The 27,803-nt window shown below is 50.5% G+C and overlaps 2 protein-coding genes across 2 annotated transcripts; one reads left to right on the forward strand and one right to left on the reverse strand.

Moving 5' to 3' along the window:
* Positions 1-242: 242 nt before the first annotated feature.
* On the reverse strand, positions 243-21,149 carry IL4R (interleukin 4 receptor). Its single transcript, XM_083713342.1, has 8 exons — positions 21,004-21,149; positions 20,499-20,608; positions 7,365-7,509; positions 6,481-6,647; positions 5,298-5,452; positions 4,114-4,264; positions 2,616-2,715; positions 243-2,236 (listed from the first exon to the last, which is right to left on the reverse strand). The coding sequence occupies exons 2-8, from the start codon at positions 20,581-20,583 to the stop codon at positions 1,084-1,086; spliced, it is 1,956 nt and encodes a 651-aa protein (XP_083569468.1). The 5' UTR covers positions 20,584-20,608; positions 21,004-21,149; the 3' UTR covers positions 243-1,083.
* Positions 21,150-21,595: 446 nt separating this feature from the next.
* Positions 21,596-27,235, forward strand: NSMCE1 (NSE1 homolog, SMC5-SMC6 complex component). The gene is made up of 8 exons (XM_083713352.1): positions 21,596-22,633; positions 23,296-23,445; positions 24,596-24,717; positions 25,107-25,184; positions 25,647-25,793; positions 25,912-26,028; positions 26,269-26,389; positions 26,927-27,235. The coding sequence occupies exons 2-8, from the start codon at positions 23,310-23,312 to the stop codon at positions 27,016-27,018; spliced, it is 813 nt and encodes a 270-aa protein (XP_083569478.1). The 5' UTR covers positions 21,596-22,633; positions 23,296-23,309; the 3' UTR covers positions 27,019-27,235.
* The last annotated feature ends 568 nt before the right edge of the window (positions 27,236-27,803 follow it).

Raw genomic sequence — 27,803 nt, forward strand, 5'->3', positions numbered from 1 at the left:
AGCCATTCATTCTACAGGTACCTGTGAGACGCGAGTGAACCATGATGCCAGAATGGTCCACCTGGGCTGCCCACAGCCACACAGTCTTCTCTTCGCCAGCTGGGAGCAGCAGCCTCAGCCTCCATGGGGGGTCCATGACAGGTCCTTCCCCATGCAAGCTGCAAGCTTCTTTTCCTCCTTTTGGAAATGCTGTCCTGCCTATATCACACCTTGAGTGGAATAAGTGCAATAAAGCTGGATCATATGGATAAAAAACTTTAATGCTAGAATGGTGTTGTCTCAGTCACTTGGCGATACTTCCTGGCATCCCCATCACCAAAAGCAGTCCCAGAGCATCCCTTTATTCAGCCTGCTTCCCCTCCTCTTATCTGATCTCTGGCAGAGGGCACAGGAAGTCACACCACCAGGCAGAGACCTTGTTGCTTGCTATGGATATATGAAGCAAGACCTCCTTACCTGTACAGAAGCAGCAACAAAAGAAAGGCAGGCACTGTTCTCTGCAAAAACCAAGGCATTGCCTGAGCAAAAGCTGGCCACTTGCTGGATTCAGAGCCTGTCAGCAGGCAGAACCGAAACACTTGACAGGCAGGTGTGGAATCCATTGCAGGCGACTGTCCAGTAACTTGAGCCCAAGAACAGCTGGTGCTCAGGCCCCCAGCCCAGTATGGGTCAAGAAAGCACCCATCCCCCTGAAGTTCCCATTCATGTAAGAAGTGCCAAAAGTGGCCCCTTGAGTCCAGCAACTTGTCCTCAGAGTTTCCACACAGATGCAGGCCTACAAGCAGGAAGGCGCCTCTCCTTGCTGCCCTTTGGCTTAGTCCTCTGTTGGTAATAAGGGCCCTTCCCTACCTGGGCTTAAAGGGGATGGTGAACACCTTTTGTCCCTCCTTTAATTCCCTTCTCCCACGCAGCAGCATCCTCCGACTGCAGTCCCATATCTCCTCCTCCCTGAACCCCCAAACCCTATATGCGGTTGCTGCTGCTTTCCTGTTTACAGCATAGCAGATCTCTGGATTTAGGGAGGATTCCGCCTGGAGAAGGTCACTGCCCGGTTCAGGCGGAATTAAGGAGGTACAAGGGGCCTCAGGGGTATGAAAGGCCTTTGTCCCTGGCCACATCTTCCCTAAAGCATCCATCGGAGGCCACCTGTTGCATGTCAAGGTCCGCCCCGCAGGGTGCACTTGCCCAGGCCGGGTCTCTTACCTCCTGAGCCCCCCAGCCAGGGTGAAAGAGGACCCTGCTCACCCCAGTGGCTGCTGCGGGGCTGTCCTGGACAATGCTGAGCAAGGGTTTGTAAGGGGACTGCCCATCTAGGCCGCAACCAGCGCTGCCACTCTTGCCCTGGGGGGCTGTGCCTTCCTGGAGAGCTGAGCTGAAGGAGCGGTAACCAGCCAGGAGGGAGGCTGCTGGGCAGGGGCCAGACTTCCCTGGGGCATGTTGGGAGGAGCTGCCTGGCCTCGCCTCTTGCTCTGCAACTGCCATACAGGAGGAAAAGCAAAGCAAGTCTTGGGCTTCTGGGAAGACACCCTGGAAAGCAGGGTGCAGGCTGCCAGTCACAGGTGCAAGGCAAGGCCCTGAGGCATGGCTGAATGGCTGGATTTGGTCCCTGAAAGGAGAAAACTCCTCCTGCTCCTCCTCACAGACCTGGCTGAAGCCGGCCATAGGCTCCGCCACCAGGCTGCTGAAACACTTGTAGCCCGAGGGCTGGGGGGCGGCTGTGCTGCCTCCCTCCACTTGCAAACAGAGTCTGTCCGTGGTGACGGGTTGTGCCTCTGGGGAGAAGAGGCTGTGGCTGAGGGGCAGTTCCAGGGCAGCACTGCCTGGCTGGGACGAAGCCACTGTCTCTGTGCTGGTGTTGTGATAGACAGGTTCGGAAGAGGTCTCCGAAACTCCACGGTGCTTGTCCAGCGGTGCATCTTGAGAAAAGGAAAAAGCACTCTGCGTGTGCCCCAGAGCCTGGTCCTTGAGAAGTGGGTGCTCGTCCAGGATACCGGTGCTCCCACTGCTCAGGTCCCCACTGAGAAGGTCCCTGAAGAGCTTGGCCACGGCATCTTCATGAGGGACCTGGCAGTCTTCCTCTTTCTGAGTTTCTGGCTTGGCAGATGCAATGCAGCTGTGAATATGCACAGGGTGCTCAAGGCCCATGTTTCCGAATGGCACCACCGCTGCTGTCACACCAGCGGCCACTTTGCTCTTGGCGGGGTTTGGAATCTGGTCCCACCATCCCTTCTTCACCCTGCAAAGCAAGAAAGCGCCACCCGTCAGTCCTTCCCGGCCCTCAGAAAAGGAGAGACAGGGCTCTGCAAGGGCTGCCTCCCCTCCGAACATCAGGAACCAATCTTCCCCCTCCCGAGGTGACTACTAGCAGCCAACTGCATGGTTAAAAACACCACGTGAGAGAGCTGAGGAAGACTGTTTGGCTGGAAGGAGGATGAGGAGAAGACTCAGAAGGGACAGGGGCCACTTTCCTCTTCCTTTCCTGTCAGGGTTGCAGGAAAATGCCTCTGCCACCAAGGCCTGCAACCTTCAAGCAGAAGTGACCATTTTTTAATTTGTTTTGCTGTGGGCAAAGGGCAGCCCTGGAGACAACACCTTGCAAGGCACCCAAGACCTACCTGGTGACGCAGAAGAAGCTGAAGGTAGCCAGGGCCATGATGAACACACACAGCAAGGGGATGAAAATCCAGAGGATAGACCCAGACCTTGGCTCAATCTCTGGAAGGCAAGAAACATTTTGGTTATCTGGGTGTACAATTCACCCTGATACCCATGGGAGGCAGGCTGGCTGGCTAGCTGGCAGACAGGCAGACAGGCACCCACCCACCCACCTGGAAAGGGGGCAAAAGATCAGGCTCAACGCCCAGAAGCCTCAGTTGACAAAGGAGCCCAACTCACACAGCTGGAAAGAATTTCATGTGATTTGCAGTATTTTTCCTTAGGGTTTTATTTGCCTATTGCCTTGTAGGGATGTGGTGAGGTTTATTTGTTGGTTTTAGCTTGTCTCTTGTTAGGGGAATTGCAGCCTTCCAAGTCCTTCTTTTGGAAAAGGAGTTTCCCAAATTGGGATGTGGGGATGGGCACCGACAGGCACATTTAACGCCTCATGTGTTTGGTTTCTCCTGCACATGCTAATCTAACCTTTAACCCCCTCCTGCAGTTTCAAGCTGGTTTCCCTTCAGCCAGACTTACCTTGGGCTGGGGAAAGGGGTCCTTGGGTCACCCAGCACCACCAAGGTAAGGGGCATTTGTGCTGCTTATTATTCATGTAGCACCATCACCGCACACAGAGCAAGAGAAGCAAGAAGGTAGGTCTCTGTCCCAGGTAGTCTATCATCTCACCTTTGACCAAGGAAAAGACAACAGGCAAGGAGAAGAAAAGAGAGGAGAGCAGAGGAGGTGGAGGAAGCACAAATACAGCTACAGGCAGTATACTGTGAAGTTATATGCAGAGAAAAACCAGCAGATAATGAGCTTGATGCAGGAAGAGGGAGCATTGGTGGTAGCGGGGCCTGATGTGCTGTGGCACCACACTGAACCTGCTAACTTCACCCAGGGGTCTGCAGCAGAGCTGCTTTTAGCAAGCCTACCCAGGGCAAGCAATCAAAGTCACTGTGGAATCTAGAAGGTCTTTCCAGTTATTTGTCTCTAGCCAGGCAAACTGCGACTGCCCCCTGCCTCTCTGCCTGTGTTGTGCCACTGATCGCTTAGTGCATTTTCATGCAGAACATTGTGCCACCTTCTTCTACTAAAACAAGTCTTCCAAATGACTAGTATCATGTGCCTTAGTCTTCAGAAAGAGGTACTGTCTACAGAAGAAAATTGTGATGAAATAAGTGAGAGGCCTGCAGTTTAATTCGATGTCCAGCTTGACTGGAAATGCAAGACCTCAGCAATGCGGGAGAAATGCTGTCGCTCACTCAAAGGGGCTGGATGGCGCACAAACGTTCCTGCGGGTGGGGTGGGAGTATTTCACAAATCCAGAAGGTTTACAGAATCCAGAAAAGAGAGAGCCCACAATGTGGAGCCCAGAACACACAGGGATGCCAACTGAGATGCCAACAGATTGTTAATAATAAACAGGTGCCTTGCTCAGCCCCTGCCCTAAGCACTTACCATTTTTCCATGTGTACTCAGCGCTCCAGTCACTCCAGATGCCCCCGAACAATATAATTCTCTGCCGCACTTTTGCAACATAGGTGGTTCCTGGCATGAGGTTATCGTCGAAGATTTTATAATGAAAGCTGTGCGTAGTGTGTTCGTGTAACTTTGGGGGGGGGGGAACAGAAGCAAACAGGTTTACATTATGTGGTCCTTCCCACGCCACAGGAAAACACTGGGAGGGGGTTCTTCTGGTGAGTGGAATTCTTCTCTTTCCCAACTTTCTATGGAGGAAGATCATTTTGGGATGTGGTAGAAAAGCTTTTGGACACTTATGTGACAATGGACAAGGGAATTAATTTCAGAGACCTGTTTCAAGACAAGCTGCAATGGAAGCTTTGTAGATGAAGTCAAGGGGCTTGAGACCAAATGACAGAAGGCTCCAGGGTGGAAGGATCTCCTTCCCTCCCTGCTCTGGCCATTTCCCACCTGAGGGGCGGCATGGGGGGGGGGGAGACAGCCACAGCCAGGGACCCAGGGCTGGGCTCATTCCTCCATCCAGGCAAGCAAGCAAGAGATGCAATTCAGCCCAGCCAAAGCACTAGGAGTGTGTGGAACAGGACTGAGGTGGGGGAGGCCTGGCCTGGACAGAGCCCCAGGGGCCAGGTGAAAGAGGCCTGGAGGGCCACATCTGCCTCCCTTCCCCTAGGTTCTGTGATCCAAAGCCTTGGGGGCTGGTGGCCCTGCTCTCAAGCCAGTCATAAAAGCCAGCCCACTGCTCTTGTGTGCCCCCCTGGTGAGGGGCATATAATCATTTGCAAATATATCTAAAGGCTTTTGGGCCTGCAGTTCGCTGGGTCTACAGAGCTGCCCAAGGAAAGTGTTAAGGAAGGGCAGGAATATACCATGTCAACTGGCATGAGGCAGAGTGGGGGGGCAAGGCCATTCTGAGGCTTTCAGGGGTCCCAACACCTCAACCTCTGCTCAGGACATAGAAGGTCCCCTCCATGGTGTATGTGATTGTTTTAACATTTTTAATTTTAGACTTAATGGCATTTTTAAACATGGATGATCCTGCTACCTTGGGTTCCCTTTAGGAGGAAGGGTTGGATATAAATGTAATTAATTAACAACAATAAATTTGCAGCACTATTCCAGGTGATCGTACAGGGAGGAGCATGCTGAGAAGGTGTGCCTACCTCGTCCGTTTGGTTTATAGGCCAATAGGCAACTTCATATTCTGTTTCCGGATTTTCGTGAAGAACGTTCCCTTCTTCATAGTCATCTGCCCAGGTGAAGATGTACGAGTCATCCTTCCTGTTAACAGTCATGTTGACAAGCGGTCGGGGTTTTACTGCATTTGGGAAGAAATCGACAAAGAGAAAGATGTGGGGAGGCAAAAGAGGTTGGGGAGTGCGCCTGCTCCCTACACAGAGCAGGCCAATGTGGGCCTCTGGTTTGGAAGGAGGGGAAGGTCAAAGCAGCAGGTCCTTCTCCCTGGAAGGACAGACACACACGTCCACCCCCTTCTCTTAATTCCTTCTCGCTGCTGCTTCACACCATACCGTTTCATGGCAATGTTGTGTCCACATTAACAGGATGTTTTCCGTGTTAGAAACTTAGATATATAAGCTAGGTACCAAAAGGCTCCTTAAACCAGGGTTACAGTCACGAAAACAGAATGTCTAGTTGGCATTTTGGGGCCAAGCAGCTTGGTCCCCAAAATTTGTTCTGATCGTGCAGATAAAATATCACAGATACAGTTCTAAAGGGTGTGCTGTTAGTGTGTAAAACAGAGAAGATCCAAGGCAATATGCACCTGGTGCCTGGCAAATTTCAAATGCTCGATGTGTTGTTCTTATGTTACCGTGTAGGAAAGCACCCTGTGGCTTTGATGTGGCTATAGAGAAACAGGCGGGCAGCAGGTGTGGGCAAGTAGCAGGCTGTGTCCATTCCAGGTGACCCCCAACATGCATACAGAGGCAAACCCCTCAATCCCTTGTGGTTTTCCACAGTTGCCACATATTGCCCTGCTTTCTTGAATTCTGAGGCCTCTCCTAAGCTCTTCAACCAGTTCCCGGGAGTAGCCTTAGCTCTTCTAGGCAGCCATTTTTTCTCTCTCCATCAACCTCTCTAACTTCTTCCAAACTGGAATATCCCCCCTCCAGGCACCTGAAGAATAAACCTGCCACCATTCAAGGCAGTGGCTTTGCCTAACGGACTAAGATGGATGCAGGAAGGTCTCTGAGCATTGATTGGTGCTAATCATGAAGACAAACCCTCCCTTCTCACCCCGCTCGTATGCTGCTCCTCTTGTCTTGTTCTTCAGAGCAGCCCCCAGGAATGCGCAAGGAGGGTCTGCCAGACCAAAGGATCCCTTACCAATGTCATCAGGGTCCACACTCGTCATCTTCCAGATCTCCTTCTCGTTGGCCTCCAGTGAGAAATGATACTTGTAGTTATGCAGTACTTCAGACCGAATGGTGCAAGTACACTTGGGGGTCACATCCAGGCCTCTCTTGTTCTTAGGAGAACACTCCCATGATTTCCTGCAACAATGGCAAGGCTTAAAACATGTTTTCAAAGTAGACAACACTCGGATTATTTCTGCCACAGCCTCGATTTGGGAAAGCTCAGCCCAAGTGAGAGAGGGGCTTTGCAATGCTTCCAGCCACACCAGGCTGTGGATTCTCCAGACCCCCAGGAAAAGTTGCAAGTGTGTAAGAGGGGATAAATCTGTGCACCTTGAAAGCTCTCCAACAACAAATGAAAAGTATAATGAGAAACCTTTTGGATCCAGCATTTCTTATTCTCGGTTTGGAAAACTCAAAGTGACTGCAACTCAGCTTCCAGAGACATTTTGTAAAGAACCCACATCCATTTTCTGGAAAAGGTTTGGGCTGGCTACTCCTCCCAGGGTGTCTCAGAGAAGGCGAACCCACCACAGATGCATTCTGCAGCCCTGATATCAGTAGCCACCAGGGCTGGCAGTCCAGGCCCTCAGACTACAGTCCCCAGGATGGCAAGGGCTTTATATTTACCTGCCATATGTTAAGGGCCTCCTTCTCTGTAAGAGAAGCCCTGTGGCACAAGTAATGCTGAGCGAGGCCCAACAACGTTAATGTCACTTCTTTTAATTTCTCTCACTTTTTATATTATTATTACCTTACCCTGGTAAGCTTTCAGGTGGGTACCACCAGCCCCGAAAACACCCGACAGAGGAAAGAGATCTGGGGGCAGTTCACATGTTTCACAGCATGACTTACCCTGGGCCATAAACTGTACTAGTCGTTGCAACACGCAGGAGGAACTCCTTGGGGCAGTCGGTGGAAGCATCCACTTCCCAGTGACAAACCACTTCGGATTCATAGTCTGTGAAGCAACTTGGCTGGATGTCCTTTGAAGACACGGCTAGGAAGAAACAGAAGAGTTTGCTTGAGTGCCAGACTGACACCAGCTGTTGTGCAGTTTTCAGAGGAAGGCGTTTTCCTGAACGAAACTTACTTCTTCGGAGGAAGAGTCCAACACAGGCCTATGCAACTCCAGCCCTCCAAGGTGCCATTGTGTGTTAGTCTGGAAAAGCCTTAGAAAAAGACCTTCCAAGCCTTAAATTCTCAACAACAACAATAATAATAATTTATTATTTATACCCCGCCCATCTGGCTGGGTTTCCCCAGCCACTCTGGGCAGCTTCCAACAAAACACTAAAATACAATAACCTATTAAACATTAAAAGCTTCCCTAAACAGGGCTGCCTTCAGATGTCTTCTAAAAGTTTGGTAGTTGTTTTTCTCTTTGACATCTGATGGGAGGGTGTTCCACAGGGCGGGTGCCACTACCGAGAAGGCCCTCTGCCTGGTTCCCTGTAACTTGGGCTTCTTGTAGTGAGGGAACCACCGGAAGGCCCTCGGCGCTGGACCTCAGCTGACTGCTGCTTCTTTTTCCTCCTCCAAGTGCTTTGGGTTGCTCACCTCACCATTTATAATGCTCTCCTAGGAACATGAAAGTAGCCCTGCCGCTGGATCAGGCCAAAGGGGCCCATCTGGTCCAGCATCCTGCTCTCTCAGTGAATGACCAGATGCCCCAGTGGGAAGCCTGCAAGTGGGATTCAAGTGCAAGAGACTCCCCACCTCCTGTGATTTCCTGCAACTGAGATTTGGAAGTGTTTCCGTGTCTGTTCTGAATCTTCCAACATTAAGCACCACTAGGTGTCCTTGACTTTTAGCATTATGAGAGACATAAGAAAACTTCCCTATCCACTTTCACTATACCACACATAATTTTATAAAATTTTCTATCCTGTCACCTCTTTCTCGCCTCCTTATCTGCTGCTGCTTACCTGTCTAAAATTTCTAGCAGGGTTGTTCTACTTTTCCGCCACCCAAGCCACTCCTCTGCTTCTCACAGTGGAATCCTGGGCATGTCTACACAGAAACAATTCCCACTGAGTTCTGTAGCAACTTGAAGACTGAAAGGTCTATCATTCCAAAGCTTAGGGCCTTAGGCCAACAAGAAACTATTTCTTCTTCTTCCTGCAACAGACTAAGTGGCTCCCCCTGCTGGAACTTGCTGCGAAATGCTCAGCCAGGATTGCAGCTTGCGAGATGGCATCTTTGCCACTGTCTGCTTCCTTGCACCGCTTCTCCTGCTTCTGGCGTTCCTACAGCAACATGGCCCCATTGACCTCCCTGCAACATGGCCCCATTGACCTCCCTGCAACATGGCCCCATTGACCTCTCTGCTCCAGGCTGAGCCAGGACATCTCCAGCTCAGCTTGCGCAACCCTCTGGATGTTTATTTTCCTATCAAACATGCACAAGGCAGCTTCGCCTCTAGTTTCGGTTCCTCAAAAGCAGCAGAGGGAGCAAACTTCCCTTTTCATCTTCAGCAGAAAAGAAAGCCATGAAGAAATGAAACAGACTAGATGCTCCCCAGGAGGTATGGGGAGATGGGTGGCATCCGTCCCCCAAGGGAGAGGGAGCCCCTTCCTGCCAACCCAGCCACATTCCTACACTGACTCAGGAAACTCTCTCTCGCTCCCCATCCCGTGAAATCTCAGGGCAGACCAAGTTGATTCTCTCAACATGGAAGCAGCCACGAGGAAGGACCACTCTGCTTCCTGTCCTCAATAGTGGCCAACCAGGTGCCCCAAAAGGAAGACGCTCACAAACAGGAGCATCCCCCCACTGCTGTTTCCAGTAAGTGGCATTGTTCAGAGGCATTTACTGCCTCTGATACTGGAGAGAAAACCATCATCATGGCCAGTAGCTATTGGGAGACCTCTCCTCCACCTCTACTGTGGATTTGTCTCATCCTGTCTAAGTCGCCCAAGTGAGAAGCCATCACTGCCTCTTGTGGGAGTGAGTCCCATAATGTTTTAAATGCGTGGGGAAGACCTTATTTTTGTCTTCCAACATCCTTGGACGTCCCCAATGAGTTCGCCTGTTAATGAGGGAGGGGGAGAAAAACATCTGCCCAATATACCGTAAAAATTAAACTGTTGCACTACTAAAGAGAAGTAGGAAGGCTCTCCTGAGGTGGGAGACAGATGGAAAATCCACAGACTCAAGAAGAACAATAGAATCACAGAATTGTAGGGTTGCTAGTGAGCCCACCTGCCTGCAGTGCAGGAATCACAGCTAACAACTGGGCTCCATGGCCTGGCTAGCAGACTGCTCCACCTCTACCTGCACCCCACTGGGAAAGCCTTCACTCAGGGACAGAGCACCTGCTATGCATGCAGAAGGTCAAGGTTCAATCCCGAATGGCAGCATTTCCAGGGAGGGCTGGAGAAACCTTGCCTGAAACCTTGGAAAGTAAGTGCTTATAGTCCGTGTAGATCACAGATAGGCAAATTAAGGCCTTCCAAATCCGGCCCGCGGATGGTCTGGGAATCAGCGTGTTTTTACATGAGTAGAATGTGCCCTTTTATTTAAAATGCATCTCTGGGTTATTTGTGGGCCATAGGAAATTCGTTCTCCCCTCTCAAAATATAGTCCGGCCCCCCACAAGGTCTGAGGGACAGTGGACCGGCCCCCTGCTGAAAAAGTTTGCTGACCTCTGGTGTAGAAAATATGGGCCGACCACCGAGGCCCCCCCCCACCCCCCCCCCGCTGGACACTTACTGATGATGGCAGGAGGAACCTAGCCTGTTTATGGAGACAGGAGGATAAATGGGGTGTGTGTGGTGGGTGCCTGGCTTATTGTAGAGATTCAAAACTCTGCAACGACCGTCTTAAGGGTATGGTAGTAAAACCCACGGCAACCCCAGACCCAGCAAAACTTCTTAAACACCTCCTCACCAACCCACAACACCAGGAATTAGAGCCAGAAATGCTCCTGGCACAGGAGCCAAATCCTAGGGGTCTCCCTTTCCCACCAGTTGATGGGCGTTGCCTTTCAAATGGTGTGGGTGCACAGCATCATGTGATCGATTATGGGGCGGGGCTTAACCCCCCCCCCATTATATTGTATTCAACTTGGCACGCCTGCTTCGTGGAAACCTGACCCAAGCAAGCAGCCCGCCCAAGCCTTGAAAAGCTTCCAGGAGGCTGAACCTCGGCAGGAGGGTCCCCGCCGCCCCTCGGGGAGTCTCTGGGTGCGCAACTGCTACGGCCGGGGGAGCCTCGCTCTCCGCTCGGCTGGCCGCGCCCTATTGCTGCCGAGGGAAGCGGCTTTCCTCCGCGGAGACTTACTGTGCCAAAGCCAGCAGGCGAGGAAGACGGAGAGGAGGAGGAGGCCGGGCTTCCTCCGGGGACCCCCGAAACCCGTCCCGCCGTCGGCCATCCGAAGAGTCGGGAACGAAGGGCGCCGGGCCCTGCCGGGAAGAGGCAACAAGGTCGAGCGGCCCGCTTCCCTCCTTCTGCCACTGCCAGCCCGGCCCCCAGGCGCGGAGCCAGGCGAAGCGGAGCTCAGGAGACGCTCGCCCGCCCGCCCCCGCTTGGCTTGACCTGGCTGCCCGTAGTGAAGGAGCCCCTCCCGCTGCTGCTTGCTTGGGTGACGGGCTGCTCCACTCGGTGGGTGGGGAGGAAGGGCGGGCCTCCCTCCGCGCGTCCCGGGGCGGACTCTGAACAAATTCGGCCAGCGCCCGCCTCGTCCCGCCTCCCCCGGGGTTCCGGCCAGCGCTCCTGCGCAAAGCGAAAGGGAATCCCGGAGGGGAGAGGGCCCGGGGAGGGGGGGCGGAGACCCGACGGCGACCGGGAGCCCTTCGTGACTCGCCGACTCCAGCCCCCTTGGGCCACGCGCCCTCCGCTGCTACGGCTGCTGTCCGGGAAGCGCTGGGTTACGCCCCGGCCCTCCTCCTGGGGCGCGGATTTGCATGCCGAGCCCGGCCCCTTCCCGCCTTTGACGGGAATTCCCAGCCAGCCTGGAAGCCCTCCCTGGGACGGCTCGCACCAAACTCGGCTACAACAGACTGCGATCGGTGTCTCCTGAGCATGTGCAGAGTGCTTGCGGCGCGGGACGACCACGCCAGCCCCGTGGTGTGTGCGCGCAGCCAAGTCAGTCCGGGCTCTGGAGTCGTGGCGTTACAACCCTTTTGGCCTGTTTCAGCTGCAGCTGAACTCATCTACTCTTATTACATTTCCTATAAGAGCAGGTGAAAGTTGACCAGATAGATCATTGGGGGGGCGGGGGGAAGCAGGAGTCTATGGGGCCCAGGAGGGGTGCTAAGAAAGAAGAGGTGGGGTTTTTGGAAGTAGAAAGGTAGGAAATGGCTTAACTGGTGCTTGCATCAAGGTTTCCACATGCACCTCCTCTTCCCACTGAACAGTACTGTCACTGGGATGCAGTTACTCATTGACAAGTTAGCCAGTGTGCTGGAGTGGATCTTCCTTATTTAGACCTTTTCTGTATTGCCTAATTATAGATAGGCAGCCACGCCACCTTATACTAAGTCAGACCATTGTCTACACTGATTGGCAATCGCTCCCCAAGGCTTTCAGGTAGGGTGTGTCTCTCAGCCCTACCTAGAGATGCTGGGGACAAAAATGGAATGGCAGAAAAAATTATTTGAGTACGCTGAGATGGCAAGTCTAATGGGGAAAGTTAGGAATCATGGCCACCAAAAATTTAACACAGAATGGGACAAATACAGACAATGCCTTAAAGATCGTTGTAAACATCTGAAATCTGAAATGACTCCTGCAAGGTGACATAACTTATGGATATATTAGATAAATATAAATTAGATGTTATTCAATAAGCAGTTAATATAGAATTGTAGAGGACCCACGTTCAGGTGGAGGGAAGTCTTGTTACTTTACTATATCTTTGATGAAACAAAAAAATTCCTTCCAGTAGCACCTTAAAGACCAACTAAGTTAGTTCTTGGTATGAGCTTTCGTGTGCATGCACACTTCTTCAGATACCTGAAGAAGTGTGTATCTGAAGAAGTGTATCTGAAGTGGTATCTGAAGAAGTGTGCATGCACACAAAAGCTCATACCAAGAACTAACTTAGTTGGTCTTTAAGGTGCTACTGGAAGGAATTTTTTTGTTTTGACTATGGCAGACCAACACGGCTACCTATCTGTAATTATATCTTTGATGGAGAGTGATAATTGGGATGTATACTGAAAAATCAATAAAGATTAAATGCATTTTTTTTAATTAAAAAAATGCTGGGGACTGAACCTGGAACCTTCTGCATACATACAAAGCAGACACCACTGAGCTGCAATGACCCTTCCCTGACTACAGTGGTACCTCAGGTTACAGACGCTTCAGGTTACAGACGCTTCAGGTTACAGATTCTGCTAACCCAGAAATAGCATCTCGGGTTAAGAGCATTCTTCAGGATGAGAACAGGAATCGTGTGGCAGTGGCGCGGCGGCAGCGGGAGGCCCCATTAGCTAAAGTGGTGCTTCAGGTTAAGAACAGTTTCAGCTTAAGAACTGACCTCCGGAACGAATTAAGTTCTTAACCACAGGTACCACTGTATATATAAAAATAACTATGTGAACATATCTCTAAAGCAGTATGCTGAAAGCGACAGGTATTACAGAACAACACAATAAAACCATCAGGACTAGTTTCTGATAAATAAATGCTGCTATCAATTCCTTCACCTTCGGATACATCTCCCCACTCAACCCCTCCCACCAGCCTGGGCTCAAACAGACACAGATCACTCCAAAAATCTCAGAAGAAAGGGGGCTTCCTGGAACCTGCTGACACTGCCCTAGTCTTGCTTTTACGAATAGACCCCATGCAGACTGTACTGTGTCCTGTTCAGCACTCAGCTTACTTGCACTGCACACACCCGGGTCCAGGAGGCAGCAGGTTTCATTTGGTGAGTTTCCCGGGGGGTCCAAAGGGTGGTGCATAAAACTGAGTATAGGGGTGTCCTTTCCCTGGCCTCTCCATCCCTCTCATCCAAGGACCTTGGGCCACTTGCCATTTCTCAAGCTAGCAGACTTCACAGGGTTTCTGGGAAGGTAAAAGAGGATTCTCGCATGCACAGCACCCCCAGCTCCTCTCAATGACCTTGCTCCCCTTCACCCCTCGTTCCCCACAGAGATTCAAGCACAACTCCCTTGGACCTCTGTGTGTGAAATTTGGCAAGCTTCATCCCCTGAAAAGGGGATGCTAAGCTCACAGATTCCACCCATTTCTGCCTGAAAGGAGAAAAGGGTTAATAATTTGGTGCTCCCCTAGTACAGTATTGTTTTCTGTTATCAGCAGCCCAATTTACAATAGCCCGATATTGGAAACAATCTATAGAACTCCTCACTGAGATCTGGTTAAATAGTATTTGGAGTGTGGCTCTGTTGGAAGGCCTTACTTGCCACAAAAGTGTAATTAAAGGCACTTCAAGGATAGACACTTTTGGTGATGTTGGCTTCCTTTCTTTTCCTTTATAAATGAGACGGAAGATCCTTTTATTCCACTTTCAACACAGGAATCTCTGTGGAGAGGCTACTTTATTACATGTGCACTATGTACTACGTATGGAATTTAATAAGAATGGACCACTGGAGAAGTTAATGTAGTTGTGTGTTCTTGTCTTTATTTAAATGAGAAACAATAAAAATCATTGGGGTGACTTCAGAAAGAGGTATTGTCTACAGCAGAGAATTGCACTGAATTAAGTGAGAGGCCTGCATATTAACTTGATGTCTAGCTGACTGGAAATGCAAGACCCCAGCAATGTGAGAGAAATGCTGTCGCTCACTCAAAGGGGCCAGATGATGCACAAACGTTCCTGTGGGTGGGGTCGGAATATTTCACAAATCCAGAAGGTTTACAAAATCTAGAAATAAAGAGCCCACAATGTGGAGCCCAGAACACACAGGGATGCCAACACATTGCTAATAATAAACAGGTGCCCTACCCAATCCACCCATCTGTTTTCCAACTTATCGGGATGCTCCAATCACTCCAGGTGTTCCCAAGGAAATAATTTTTCTGGCGCACTTTAGCAAAATGGATCGTTGCTGGCATGAGACCCCCTATGGCGATTTTAAGTTGCCTGTCCGTCGTCATAAGTTTGCGTGCCTTTGGAGGGGGGGGGGGGGAAACAGAGAAGCAAACAGGTTTACATTATGTGGTCCTTCCCACACCACAGGAAAACACTGGGAGGGGGTTCTTCTGGTGAGTGGAATTCTTCTCTTTCTCAACTTTCTATGGAAGGAGATAATTTTGGGATATGGTAGAAAATTGCTTTTGGACTCTTATGTAGCAATGGACAAGGGAATGAAAGCTTTGTAGATGAAGTCAAAGGGCTTGAGACCAAATGACAGAAGGCTCCAGGACAGAAGAATCTCCTTCCCTTCCTCCTGAGCCTGGCCATTTCTCACCTGAGGGGTGGGGGGACAGCTACAGCCAGGGACCCAGGGCAGGGCTCATTCCTCCATCCAGACAAGGAAGAAAATATGCAATTCAGCCTAGCCAAAGAACTAGGAGTGTGTGGAACAGTAATGGGGCGGTGAAAGAGGCCTGGAAGGCTGCATCTGCCACCCCTCCCCTAGGTTCTGTGATCCAAAGTAAAGCAATGGCTTGGGGCTGGTGGCCCTGATCTCAAGCCAGTCTACTCTGAGAAGTCATAAAAGCCAACCCACTGTTCTTGTGTGTGCCCCACTTGTGAGGGGCATAAAATCATCTGCCAAATATATTGTTATAGATTTAGGATAAACCCTAGAAATTAATAAATGCTACTCCTGTAGTGATGGCTGAAAACCACATATACTCCCCTTTTCTCAAATGCAGCTCTGCACACTGGTCTGCATAGGCAACTAGGGCAATCTGCCTGTCTATTTTGCCACAAAGAGCAGCTGAACATATGTATTGTTGTGTGCATGTGGTGGTGGTGGTGAGGGCAATGACTTTCACTAGAACAAATGAATTCTGTGAATGGTCCTTGATAGACACCAGAGAGAACAATGAAGGCACTTTCTCATGCCCAAAGAAAGTGTCATGGAAGGGCAGGGAAGATGCCATGTCAACCAGCATGAGGCAGAGCAGGGGGGTGGGGAGAGGGGTATTCTGAAACATCAACCTCTGCTCAGGACACAGACGGTCTCCCCCCCCCCCCCAGTGTATGTGGTTGTTTTAGTATTTTAAATTTTTGTTTTAATGGCATTGTTTTAACATGGATGAGCTTACCACCCTGGGTTCCCTTTGGGAGGAAGGGTGGGATATAAATGTAATTAACTGATTAACAATAATAAATTTGCAGCACTATTCCAGGTGATTGTACAGAGAGGAGCATGCTGGGAAGGTGTGCCTACCTTGTGCTCCAGCATGCCTTCTTGCCCAAAGGCAACTTCATAGTCTGTTTCCGAATTTTTATGGAGAATGCTCTTTTCATTATAGCCATCTTCCCAGGTGAGGATGTATCCGCCATCCCCCATCTTAAGTTTCAGGTTGACAGGCTGTCGGGGTTTCACTGCATTCGGGAAGAAGACAACAAAGAGAAGGATGTGGGGAGGCAAAAGGGGCCCCTGCTCTTCTATCAGGGAAGACAACACGGGCCTCTGCTTTGTAAGGAAGGGCTGGTGAAAGCGGCAGACTTCACCCTGGAGGACAGACCTCAACCTCTCCAAGTTCTCTCCAGAACTGGAGTATCCCCCTCCAGGCACCTGAAGAAGGGGGCTCTCCATTGCAAAGGTTTCTGCCACAATAAACCTGCCACTGTTTAAGGTGGTGACTTTGCATAACGTACTAAGGCGGATGCAGGAGCAGCTAAGGAAGGTCTCTCAGCATGAATTGGTGCTAATCGTGAAGACAAATGATCTGTGCCCACCACACTTGTATTCTGCTACTCTTGTCTTGTTCTTCAGATCAGCCTCTAAGGATGCGCAAGAAGGATCTTGCAGACCAAAGGATCCCTTACCAATTTTACGAAGGTCCTTAATCGCCTTCTTCCAGATCTCTTTCCCATTGGCCTCCAGCGAGAAACGATACTTGAAATTATCCATTACTTCAGACCGAATGGTGCAAGTACACTTGGGGGTCACATCTAGGCCTCTCTTGTTCTTAGGAGAACACTTCGACGATTTCCTGGAACAATGGCAAGACTTAAAAGATGTTTTCAAAGTAGACAACACTCAGATTATTTCTGCCACAGCCTCGATTTGGGAAAGCTCAGCCCAAGTGAGAGAGGGGCTTTGCAATGCCTCTAGCTGCACCAGGCTGTGGATTCCCCTGGAAAAGTTGCAAGCGTGCAAGACGACATAAATCTGTGCACCTTGGAAGTTCTCCAACCACAAATGGTCCAGTGAAAAGTAGAATGAGAAACCCTTTGGATCCTGCGTTTCTTATTCTGCATTTGGAAAACTCACAGTGGTAAGGAGGGTACCACCAGCCCCAAAAACACCCAACAGAGGAAAGAGGGGATCGGGTGGCAGTTCTTACATTTTGCCACTGAATCGATTAGTCATTGTAACATGCAGGAGGAACTTCTTGGGGCAGTCGGTAGAGGTGTCCACTTCCCAGGAACAACCCACTTCGGAGTCATAGTCTGTGAAGCACCTTGGCTGGATGTCCTTTGAGGATACGGCTAGAAAGAAACAGAAGAGTTTGCTTGAGTGCCAGACTGACACCAGCTGTTGTGCGTCATCTCCAGATTTTCAGAGGAAAGCAGTGTAGGAATGTTTTACTCAATGCAACTTACATATTCAGAGGAGGCCTCCCCAGAAAGGGCCTCTGCAAAGCCACACTTTGGCCCTCCAAGACTCCACTGCAGAAAGGGATAGAATCTCTGCTCTACTCCTGTTTTTTCAGGCAGAGCCGTAATTACAGGGGGGCTAGCCAGGTTTTTTTGCCCTGAGTGAAGCCTCCAAATGGGTGCCATTGAGGCTCTTAAGCTCTGTGTGTGTGTGCCAAGCTGTGTCTTTGACAAGGGTGAAATAAAGCCTAGATCGGAGTCTGGCCGAGGGGGACCTTTTGTGTGTGTGTGTGTGTGTGTGTGTGTGTGTGTAGTTTTTAAAAAATACTCCTGGGGTAGAGAATGCATTTTGTCTGAGTCTGGAAAGCTAACTCTGCCTCTGCCTTAGAAAAAAGACCTTCCAAGGACAAGCCTTAAATTTCTATGTTGACTGCTGCTTGTTTTTCCTCCTCCAGGTACATTGGGTTGCTCCCCTCAACGTTTATAAAGCTCTCCTAAGAACATGAAACTAGCCCTGCCACTTGATCAGGCCAAAGGGGCTCATCTGGTCTAGCATCCTGTTCTCTCAGATGCCCCAGTGGGAAGCTTGCAAGCAGTATTCAGACACAAGAGACTCTCTACCTCCTGTGGTTTCCTGCAAATGGGATTTGGAAGGGTTTCCATGTTTTGATTAGAGGCAGAGTATGGTCATCATGGTGGTAGCCACGGACAGACCTGCCCTCTTTGAAATTGGATTAAAGCAATCCAATTTGTTGGCCATCATTGCCTCCTGTGGGAGCAAGTTCCACATTTTAACTCTGTGCTGGATGAAGTTCTTCCTTTTATCTGTTCTAAATCTTCCAACATTAAGCATCACTAGATGTCCTTGACTTTTAGCATTATGAGAGAAAGAAGGAAACTTTTCTCTATCCAGTTTCACTCCCCCTGCTTTGCGAAATGCGCAGGCAGGACGCAGCTTATCTGAGCTAGTGGTGCCCCTCGGTTCATTTCCTTGACTGCTTCCTTGAGCCACTTCCTATGCAACACAGCTGTGCTCCAGATTGTGCCACGACATCTCCAGCTCAGCTTACTCAGCCCTCCGGAAATGAAACAGCCACAGGACTAGCACCCCCCTTCCCCGGAGGTAAGGGGCAGTGTCTGTCTTCCAAAGGTGAGAGGCCCTTCCCAACTGCCCAGCCGCTCTCCTGTACTGACTCTGGGATATCGATCTCTCTCTCCTGCATCCCCTGAAATCTCAGGGTGGACCAAGTGGACTCCTTCAAGATGGAACTGAACAAAGCTCTGGTAACAAGGAACCATTTTAGGGGGCTTTCCATTTGGAGTTGTCGCACGTTGAAATGTTAGGAGCTCGCTGCCCTGGGAATTTTATTGAAGCAGGGGAAAGAAGCACAGCACGGAATAAATAAGACCCTTTCCCCTTCATGATCACCTAAGTGTGGATCTCCAAATTCTCCCCCTCAATTCCCTGAGCCCTCCCCCCCTTGCTCTTGCTCCCTACCATAGGAGCCAACTCTAAGGGGCAGAGGGGGCTTTGGTCTCACTAATAAAATATTTGAGAGGGCTGCCCTCCCCCAAGTTGATGGGTATTGCCATTCAAATTGTGTGGGTGCACCGGATCATGTGATCAATTATGTGGGGTTTGGGCTCCCCCCCCGCCATATTTTATTCAAGTTGGCAACCCTGCTCCCTACCATGGGAGTGGCCAGGCTGTATGTTGGGGGGGAGGGCAGAACCTGGGTTACTTTTTATTGATTTACTTGATTTAGGGCGGCAGCTGCCCCCCTTTTGCTATACCCATGCTACCCACTGGACTTTCTCCAAGAGGGCAATTCACTCAGCCCAGGAAACAGGCAGCATATATGCCACCCTTTTCCCCACACTCTCGGAAATCTCTCTCTCTCTTCCTCCATCCCCTGAAATCTCAGGGCAGACCAAGTCGACTCCCTCAACATGGAAGCAGCCATGAGGAAGGACTACTCTGGCTCCTGTCCCCATACTGGCCAACCAGATGCCCCAAAGGGTAGAAGCTCACAAACAGGACCTGGGCACAGCAAGAGCAATTGCCCCCACTGCCGTTTACAGTAAGTGGCATTACTCAGAAGCATTTACTGCCTCTGACACCGGAGGGAAAACAGTCATTGTGGCTAGTAGCCACTGACAGCCCTCTCCTCCTCCTCTTTCTGCATGAATTAGTCTCATCCTGTCTAAGTTGTCCAAGTTAGATGCCATTACTTGTGGAAGTGAGTCCCATAATGTTTTAAATGTGTGGGGAAGACCTTGCTTTTGTCTCCCGACATCTAGCTTCCTTGGACACCCCCAATGAGTTCGTCTGTTAAGGAGGGAGGGGAAAGAACAACATCTGCCCAATATACCATTGGAGCAATGGATCCAAACTACAAGAAAGAAGATTCCACCTAAGCATTAGGAAGAACTTCCTGACAGTAAGAGCTGTTCGACAGTGGAATTTGCTGCCAAGGAGTGTGGTGGAGTCTCCTTCTTTGGAGGTCTTTAAGCAGAGGCTTGACAACCATATGTCAGGAGTGCTCTGATGGTGTTTCCTGCTTGGCAGGGGGTTGGACTCGATGGCCCTTGTGGTCTCTTCCAACTCTATGATTCTACCGGAAAAATTATGCTGTTGCACCACTAAAGAGAAGTAGGAAGGATCTCCTGATGCAAACGGGGGAGGGGGGGGACAGACGGAGCACCCATGAACTCAAGAAAATTAATAGAATCACATAACCGTAGGGTTAGTGACATCACCTAGCCCCTTTGCAGTGCAGGAATCACAGCTAAAGTGCTGCCAGTCCATGTAGATAATATGGATAATGCAACTTAAGACCCCAAGTCATTGCCCCCCGCACACCCAATAATTATGGCTGGACGTATGCTGATGGTGGTGAGAGGAATGCAGCCGGCTTATGGAGAGGGGAAGAAATGGGGCCGGATGGTGGATTTCTGGCTTATTGCAGAGTTTCAAAAGCCACTTTTTAGGGCAACGAGTCTCCAAAGGTGGCTTCCACCATGCAGTCATAAAACCCAGAGCAACCCAGACCCAGCAAAAAGTCTTAACTCACTCCCACACCACCCCCAACAATACCAGAAAAGCAGGCCTCCTGGAAACCTGACCCAAGCAGCCTCAGCCCATTTCAACCCGTCCAAGCCTTGGAAATCTTCCAGGCAGCTGAAACCTGGCAGGAAGGTCTCCGCCGCCCCTCCTGGCCTCGCTCTCTGCCCGGCTGGCTGCCCAGCTGCCCTCCTGCAGAGGGAAGCAGCTTTCCTCCACGGAGACTTACTGTGCCAAAGCGAGCAGGCGAGGAAGATGGAGAGGAGGAGGCAAGGCCTCTGGGGCCCCCCAAGGCCCGTCCTGCCGTTGGCCATCCGGAGAGCTGGTGATGGAATGTGCCTGGGAAGAGACAACAACGTTAATGCCTTTTGAAAGCCTGTTGGCCGCCTCCAGATGCGTGCCCGTGGAGGTAGACTGCCACAGGCAATGGGGGCTCTGCAGGTTTAGCTGAACCCTAGAGCGATCTTCACTACGGAACGCCACCCGCTTACCTGTGTGAAGGGATTAGGGAGCCCCCCTTTTATTCAAGGCCCAACTGGGAGCAAGGCCCAGCCCCTTTGCAACAGTCATAGCCAGCATCCAACAGGCAGAAGCCACGAACCATTGGCCAGTCGCCCAGCTGTGGCCAGCCACTTGTCCTGGCCTTCAGGCCTTCGGCTTCTATGAGTAGCTGGGAGGAGATTGGGCCAAGGGGGCTCAGATGCTAGGGTCCCAAAACACTCACCACTACTGACCCCCTTTCTATGTGGCTTTCCGGGTCTCTTTGCTTTGCTGTACTTGCCGCTAATGCTGCCTGGTCGCTTCTACAGGGAGGCTCAGCCCAGGGATTTTGCTGCCTGGGGCACAGCAGCAGCAACTCAGTGTATAGCACCTCTGAATGTGGACAGAGCTGGTTTTAAACTTAGGAACCTTTTATTTCAGATGAGTAGGCAGAGCAGCTCCCAATAGAATATAACAGCCATGGAGCAGGTTTCTAGAGCTTATTGAGAGATGGAGGAGTGAGAGATGGTGTTTTTCTGATCAAATCCCCCTCATGCACAAGTCACCCTCTTTCTCTCCCAGCCAACTCAGGCGAGAAAGCCAAGCCGATGGTCCTCTGCTAAGTTGCTACTACAATTTAGAGACCCCCCTTTGTTTTGACTGCATTTTTCTCAAACAAGCAATTCAATGCTTCAGGAGCCTGGATAGCAAGAGCTGAACCACATTGCAGTGCTCTCTCTCACACACATTCACTCACCAATACAAGTGGATGGAACCTCCATTTTCTCAGCCACAATGTCACCTAATAATAATAATAATAATAATAATAATAATAATAATAATAATAATAATATTTTTATGGTTGCCCCAGGCACTCTGAGTGGCTTCTAAGAATTATAAAAGCATAATAAAACATCCAACATTAAAACCTTCCCTATACGGGTCTGCCTTCTAAAATTCCCATAGTTCTTTATTTCCTTGACACCTGATGGTGTTCCACAGGGTGGGTGGCACTACCAAGAAGGGCCTCTGCCTTGTTCCTTATAATCCAGGAGTGCCATCTTAGCCCCACAACCATGGGTGCCATGCAACGTGCATGGCCCTGGTGCTGCTATTTGTGGGTGCCTGGCCCCTTCATGGGGAATTTTGCCGGTGCTGAGGCACCCAGAGCCCCGGGAGAGTCGGCACCTATGTTTTATCTTCACTTCTCACAGTGAGGGAACTGCCAGAAGGCCCTCAGAGCTGAATGCTGGGGGTGGAGACGCACCTTCAGGTAAACCGTTTAGGGCTTTAAAGGTCAGCATCAGCACTTTGAATTGTGCTCGGAAACGTACCGGGCACAATACGTGTATTATGGCTGGGCAGTATTTGCATCAGGTGGTTTATTTAATACGTGAGGGAAAATAAGCCTGAGCCCTGACTTTGCAGTGACTTTTCCTTCAAGGGTGGAACTGCGACCATTCAGAGTTATATTGAAATCCTGGGTGTCTGAGCCCACCCCACGCCCTTATGGGGTGGGCAGCACTATCCCCCCCCCCAAAAAAAAACACCTAAATGAACCAGGACGCTCCTTCTACAAACAATGAGCGTGCCCCTCTCTACTTTGTTATCTTGAGGCCCTGCACTTCTCCCTGCTCCAAACGTCAATCCGGCTGTGACTTCGCTCATTGGCTAAGAGCTCCGAGAGGGCGTGGCCATTATTATCGGAAGCTCTTTTCTCCCGCGGTTTCTTTTCTCTCCTGTTCTTCAGCTCTAGTTCTCCGCTAGGTGAGCAGCAGCCGAGGGACAGGCGCGCTCGCCTACCCGCTTCCCTCTTCATTTCTCCCCGAGTGGTTGCACTCTGCCCACGCTCAGAGGCTTCTTTCCGGGTCATCCCCAGCCAAGGTAGGCAGCGTCTCACGCGCAGGATTCACGTGTGTTCGCGCTCGTCGGGAAGGCAAAGTGGCTTGCGGAGGGCGGGTGCTGGGACAGGCGGCGCTCCCTCCCCCCCTGACAGGGGCCGACACACCGGAAACTGGGCAGCTGCAGCAGCAGCAACCCCAGGTGTGGCGGAGCACAATGCCAAGACAATCTTACTCGGCTACGAGTGATCGCCAAAAACATGAAGAAGTTGCAAGGCTGGAAGCGGCTCCCCCCCCCTCCGACATTTGCAGAGGAGCCCCCTCTAAGCAAAGGAGACCCAAAGTACATTAAAAAAAAATAAAATTAAAAGCAACCCCATAAAAGTGAACGTTGCAATTGTTTAGTGTCAAGGAAGCCGTAATTTCAAAGGGAAGGGGTGTGATGGGGTTTGGGTTTGTGATTTATTTATGGCATATTTTGTACTTTTATCTTGCATTTTTATGCTGTGAACCGCCCTGGGATCTACAGAGTATGGGCAGTATACAAATTTGAGAATTTTTTTTTTAAAAGCCATTCTGCACAGTGAGCTTGTTGGGGAGCCTGCTGGATGAGACCGAATGGATCCCCAGGAGGAGGGAGAGGAAGAGGGGGACAGGAATGCTGTTCACGGCCCTGTTATCTAGCTGTTTTTCTCCATCCTGCAGTCCTGAACTTGGCCATGGCCGTGGCCATGGACCTGGGCATCAACCTGAATGATGCTCACCACCGGTTCCTGCAGGCCTTCCTAACTCTTGGCTTTGTGGAGAGGCCTGAAGCTGCGAAGCTACACCAGTTGTACTGCCAGCTGCACAAGGGTGAGTGGGGGAGCAAGTCCACTGGCAGAGATTAATAGAGGGCTGGGTAGCAGGCTAGTCCTCAGGAGGGGAAAAGGAGGCAGGAAGGGCTGTGTGGGTATAAGTAAAAGCTGTGCTAAGTAATCTTGAGACTCAGCCCCTCTCCCCACATTTGATCCTTTTCTGCTCTTTGACTTTTCTGCTCTTTGACAAGCCGAGCAGCGAAGGCTGTGGTGGCATTATGGCGTTCCCCTCCACCATCATGCTCTCCTGTGTGCTCTTAAGCCGTCCCATCTTTCCATTCCATCTTCTGCTGAGTTCAGTGCAAAATGTCAGCTGTGCATGTGATGCTCAGGTGTAGAGCACAGGGGGTGTGTGTATGTAATTTGTCAGCGAAAGGATCCACAACCTTTCTTCCTTTCCAGGGCTCCAGGGACTTATTTCACCTGGATCAGTGCCAGTGTCAGAACTGAGGCAGGAGAGGAAGACTGAAGGGGACCCTCCCCTCCCTCCCTCCCTCCCTCTGTGTGTGTAATGAAGAGCCTCTCAGGGTCTGGCAGTGCCCCCTTTCCACCCTCTCCTCTGTCTCCAAGAGTTAGCAGTCATGGGTATTCGGGTGTGGGGGCTTTTTGTTTCTTTAAAAGCAAGCAGAACTGTAGACCAGCTGGACTCTAGAGAGATTATAGTTTTAGCTAAGATTTTTTTTTTTAAGTGATTTTGAATTACAATTTTTTTTTGGGGGGGGAAACGACTAATAAATATGCATACAGGTCCTGTTTCACAACACTTGCTATGCAAAAATTCACTTATCCAAACATGAGGAGTTAGTACCCAAACCTCACTATACACACCTCAGATTCATATATCCAAACAGCCAAAGTTTGCCCGCTTCCTTGCTTGCTTCTCTGTTTGTGCTTTGCTGGTCAGCGACAGCCATTTTCAGCCAGAAACCAGGGAGGGTGGGGGAGAGGGATCAGAAAAACCAGTTTTTTCTTTGCTGGTCGGCTGCAGCCATTTCAGGAAGAAAACATGGATGGGGGTAGGGAGAGAGATTGGATAAATCATGGATTGGAAATGTTCCCGTAGGAATCAATGGAAATTGTGAACTTGTTATGTGACTACTCTCCTTTTCCTTATATTATCACCTCTCTTTTTCTTCCCTCCTGCACAGTCAATTATGCACCTGATAAGCTGGATGACTTCATCAACACTTTGAATGGTCAGCTGCAGCCTTTGTCTTTGGAGATCAGGAAAGGAGTATCAGAAGAAAATGGGAGGACATATTATGCTTTGGTAAGGCAGGGTTGGCTGTCACCTGGTGTCTTTTCCTTGTAATTTGAAATTGGGAAGGATGGGATCTGGGGAGAGTCGCATGCTGCTGCTGGATCACAGTGTCCCTCTGACAAGGAATCCAAGAGGCACACCCTCCCCCTCATTCTACATCCTTGCTGGATGGTGGCAGTACTGCTCCAGAGGCTGGAGGCTCTGCCACAGGAACTGAGATGAGCCAATAGCTGCAGGAATAAAAAAGGAGCTTGCCTCCTTCGAAGCAGCTTTGCCCATGGGAGGGACCAGCCACGTCTGGGCTGTAGGTGCCAGGGAGACAGCGTCAAAGAATCCTCTTGGCTTGGAGTTCAGAGGCTGCCCGGTGTCTCCTTTATCACACTTGCTTTCTCCCCCAGGTGAATCTGGCTGAAACTGAGATCACCCTAATGGCAAGCGACTACTCTGAAAATGAGCTGGAATTGTTCAAGAAGACTGTAAGCATGGAAACCTTGAGTGCGCAAACGTGGCTGAATCTGTAGCAGATTGCTGCCTGCCTACCTGCTGGCCAGCCTCCTAAGTGGCCCAGATTCAGTGGCCCCCAGTAGCCATGGGGGGACTCACTTTCTGGACTTGGCCTCTGCTCCCCAGCCTGTCCATGATTTGGGAATCTCACGGGTCTTGGGAGGGTGAAATGCAGCCCTCTGCATCCAATGTGCTTAATGCAGTGTTTTTTTCTGGGGGTACACAATATCGGCACCTTCCCCCATGTTAAAAATGCGGTTCTTACTGTCACAACTTCATGGTGAGTACCGGCACCTTTTTGCCTAAAAAAAGGGGAAGCATTGACTTAATGAAATACAAAGCCAGGAGTCCACTATCCTCCTGCTAGCTGGCCAGAAGGACATGGCCCCTGCGATGTCCTTTGCTCACTTAGGAAAGGGGTTTTCCATCTGCAGATGGATCTGATTGTGCTGTCTAGCAACGGCTTTGCCTCTTCCACGGAGATCCTGAACCTGGCTGACCAGCTGAAGCCAAAGAAGATGAAGAAGGTGGAGGCTGAGCTAGTACTGCAGCGCCTGGTACAGGATAAGTGGCTCTCCGAGGTACGGGAATGTGGGTGGGGAGCTGGAGTGGGCAGGTCCACTTTGGCCCCCTTGCCTTCCTTTGATGTGGGGGCGGTTGAGCCACAAGGGGCGTAACTGGGCCTCTGCTCTCTCGCAGAAAGAGGGAGAGTACACTTTGCACCTGCGCTGCGTCCTGGAGCTGGAGCAGTACATCCTCCGCCACTACCAGGACTCTGCCCGCAAGTGCCACGTCTGCCACAGCCTCTCCATCCAGGTCAGGAGGCCCACACCAGCTGGTGGTGTATGTGGGATCGCCAAGGCTTGGGGATGGGGGAGCAGTGGCCAGGAGTTCCCCTGTGCAGTGCCACCTCCTCTGCAGCTTAAAACCAGCCTTATGAAGAGGCTGATCAGGAGAAAGTGTTAACCACCCTTGGCCTTGCTTCTGCTCAGCCCTGAGGCTGTTCATCTTACAAAGGCCATCTGCCTCCCATTCACAGGAGCTTTTCCCTTTCAGAGCCAAGTCTGTGAGGACTGTGGAATCGCCATGCACTTGCCTTGCCTTGCCAAATATTTCCAAGCCCAAAAGGAACCTCGTTGCCCTAACTGCAAGCAGTTCTGGCCGCACCAGATTCCAGGTAACACCCCTGAAGAGTGCCTCCCCGGAGAAACACGACCAGTTTCGTGCCGGGGTGGGGATGGGGAGACAGCAGTCTGCTCTCCTTCTGGTCCACTGTCTGCCTTTCAGGACATTCTGGGATTAACCCAAGGACTTCTTTGCTTTAGTGAACTGGCAGATTTCCTGGAAGCGATACAGCTTCTTGCATATGAGATAGAGAGGCTCATTTGTGTACAGAATGTATTCTTCCAGATTTCTAGCAGACCCTCTCTCAAAGTTCATGGAAAGCCCACCCTCCCGGAAATCTGGCAGCTAGCTAGCCAGATTTCATCTCATTTGATGGGTTCTATTTCTTGCTCTGTGGCTCAGGCTGGGAGGGAAAAGGATCTCTGGTGGGTCGGGCTTTCTTTTGGCCAACAGGGAAAGTTCTGCCTGTCAGAAACTGGTACATAAATGGGTTGAAGGTGAAAGTGGAGGTGGGAAAGGTCCCAAAGGCCACGGTAAGGCAATCAAACTCTTATTCAGCCCATTCTGTATTTTTCCATCTCCACCACAGAGATCAACCTACCAGGACCTTCTGGGCTCTCAAGCACTCCACAGGAGACCCGGAGGAGTTCCGCCTCCCCAATGGCCCAGAGACGGCAGTAAGAGTTCTCCAGGCCCTTGTTGGAGAAGTACAGACAAGCAGCTGTTACTGGGGCCCAGCACAGCTGCTCTATATTTGCATAATTTAAGTGTCTGAAATACATATCTTGTAATATATTTTTCCCCCCCTCAGGATTCAACCTGTCTCACAATTCTATTTCCTTTTTTACTATTTATGTAAAGCTTTTTTTAAAATAAAAAAATACAGGGTTTTTATTTATTTTCAAGCTACCAAAGCACATGTAACAACATACAATACCTTTCCTGGCAAATGCATTACCATATATTTGGCAAAGCTTTTAAAGGTCTTATGAGGGTGACTGGGCCTCAACTCTGCTCCTTCCCAAAGCTGTCCTCTGTATCTTTCTGTTTTTGAAAGATTAACGTAACCCTCTCGGAACATCATAACTTGTGAGCATCTCAAGAAGCTGAATGTTGCAGGATTCAGGACAGACTGCTTCATGCAACACGTAGTTAAAACTCTCTCCTGCAGGAGTCAGTGAGGGCCAGCAACCTAGAAGGCTCTAAAACAAGAGGGTCACCAATGGCTACTAGCCAGGACGGCTAGGCTCTCTCCCTCCACAGTTCGTGGCAGCAGTGCTTCTAAAAATCAGTAGCTGGCAGGCACAGGAGGGGAGATTTGCTCTTGTCCTTGGGTCCCGCTTGTGGGTTTCCCAGTCAGATGTCTGGTCAGCCACTGTGAGAACAGGATGCTGCGCTAGATGGGACACTGGCCTGATCCAGAAGGCTCTTCATGTTCTTATGAATAAAGGAAGCTGCCTCGGGCC

The sequence above is a fragment of the Podarcis gaigeae genome, assembly GCF_964106915.1.
Source record: "Podarcis gaigeae genome assembly, chromosome: 14".
Classification (NCBI taxonomy): Eukaryota; Metazoa; Chordata; class Lepidosauria; order Squamata; family Lacertidae; genus Podarcis; species Podarcis gaigeae.

Bases quoted from the DNA above. Each gene is read 5' to 3' on its own strand.
- IL4R (XM_083713342.1), bottom strand. From the start codon at position 20,583: ATGGCCAACGGCAGGACGGGCCTTGGGGGGCCCCAGAGGCCTTGCCTC. The intron at 4,265-5,297 runs GTAGGCACACCT...CCCCCCCCAAAG, and splicing joins CTATAAACCAAACGGACGAG to TTACACGAACACACTACGCA. The intron at 2,716-4,113 runs GTAAGTGCTTAG...CTTGCCTTCCAG, and splicing joins TGAGTACACATGGAAAAATG to AGATTGAGCCAAGGTCTGGG.
- NSMCE1 (XM_083713352.1), top strand. From the start codon at position 23,310: ATGGCCGTGGCCATGGACCTGGGCATCAACCTGAATGATGCTCACCAC. The intron at 23,446-24,595 runs GTGAGTGGGGGA...CCTCCTGCACAG, and splicing joins GTACTGCCAGCTGCACAAGG to TCAATTATGCACCTGATAAG. The intron at 26,029-26,268 runs GTCAGGAGGCCC...TTTCCCTTTCAG, and splicing joins GCCACAGCCTCTCCATCCAG to AGCCAAGTCTGTGAGGACTG.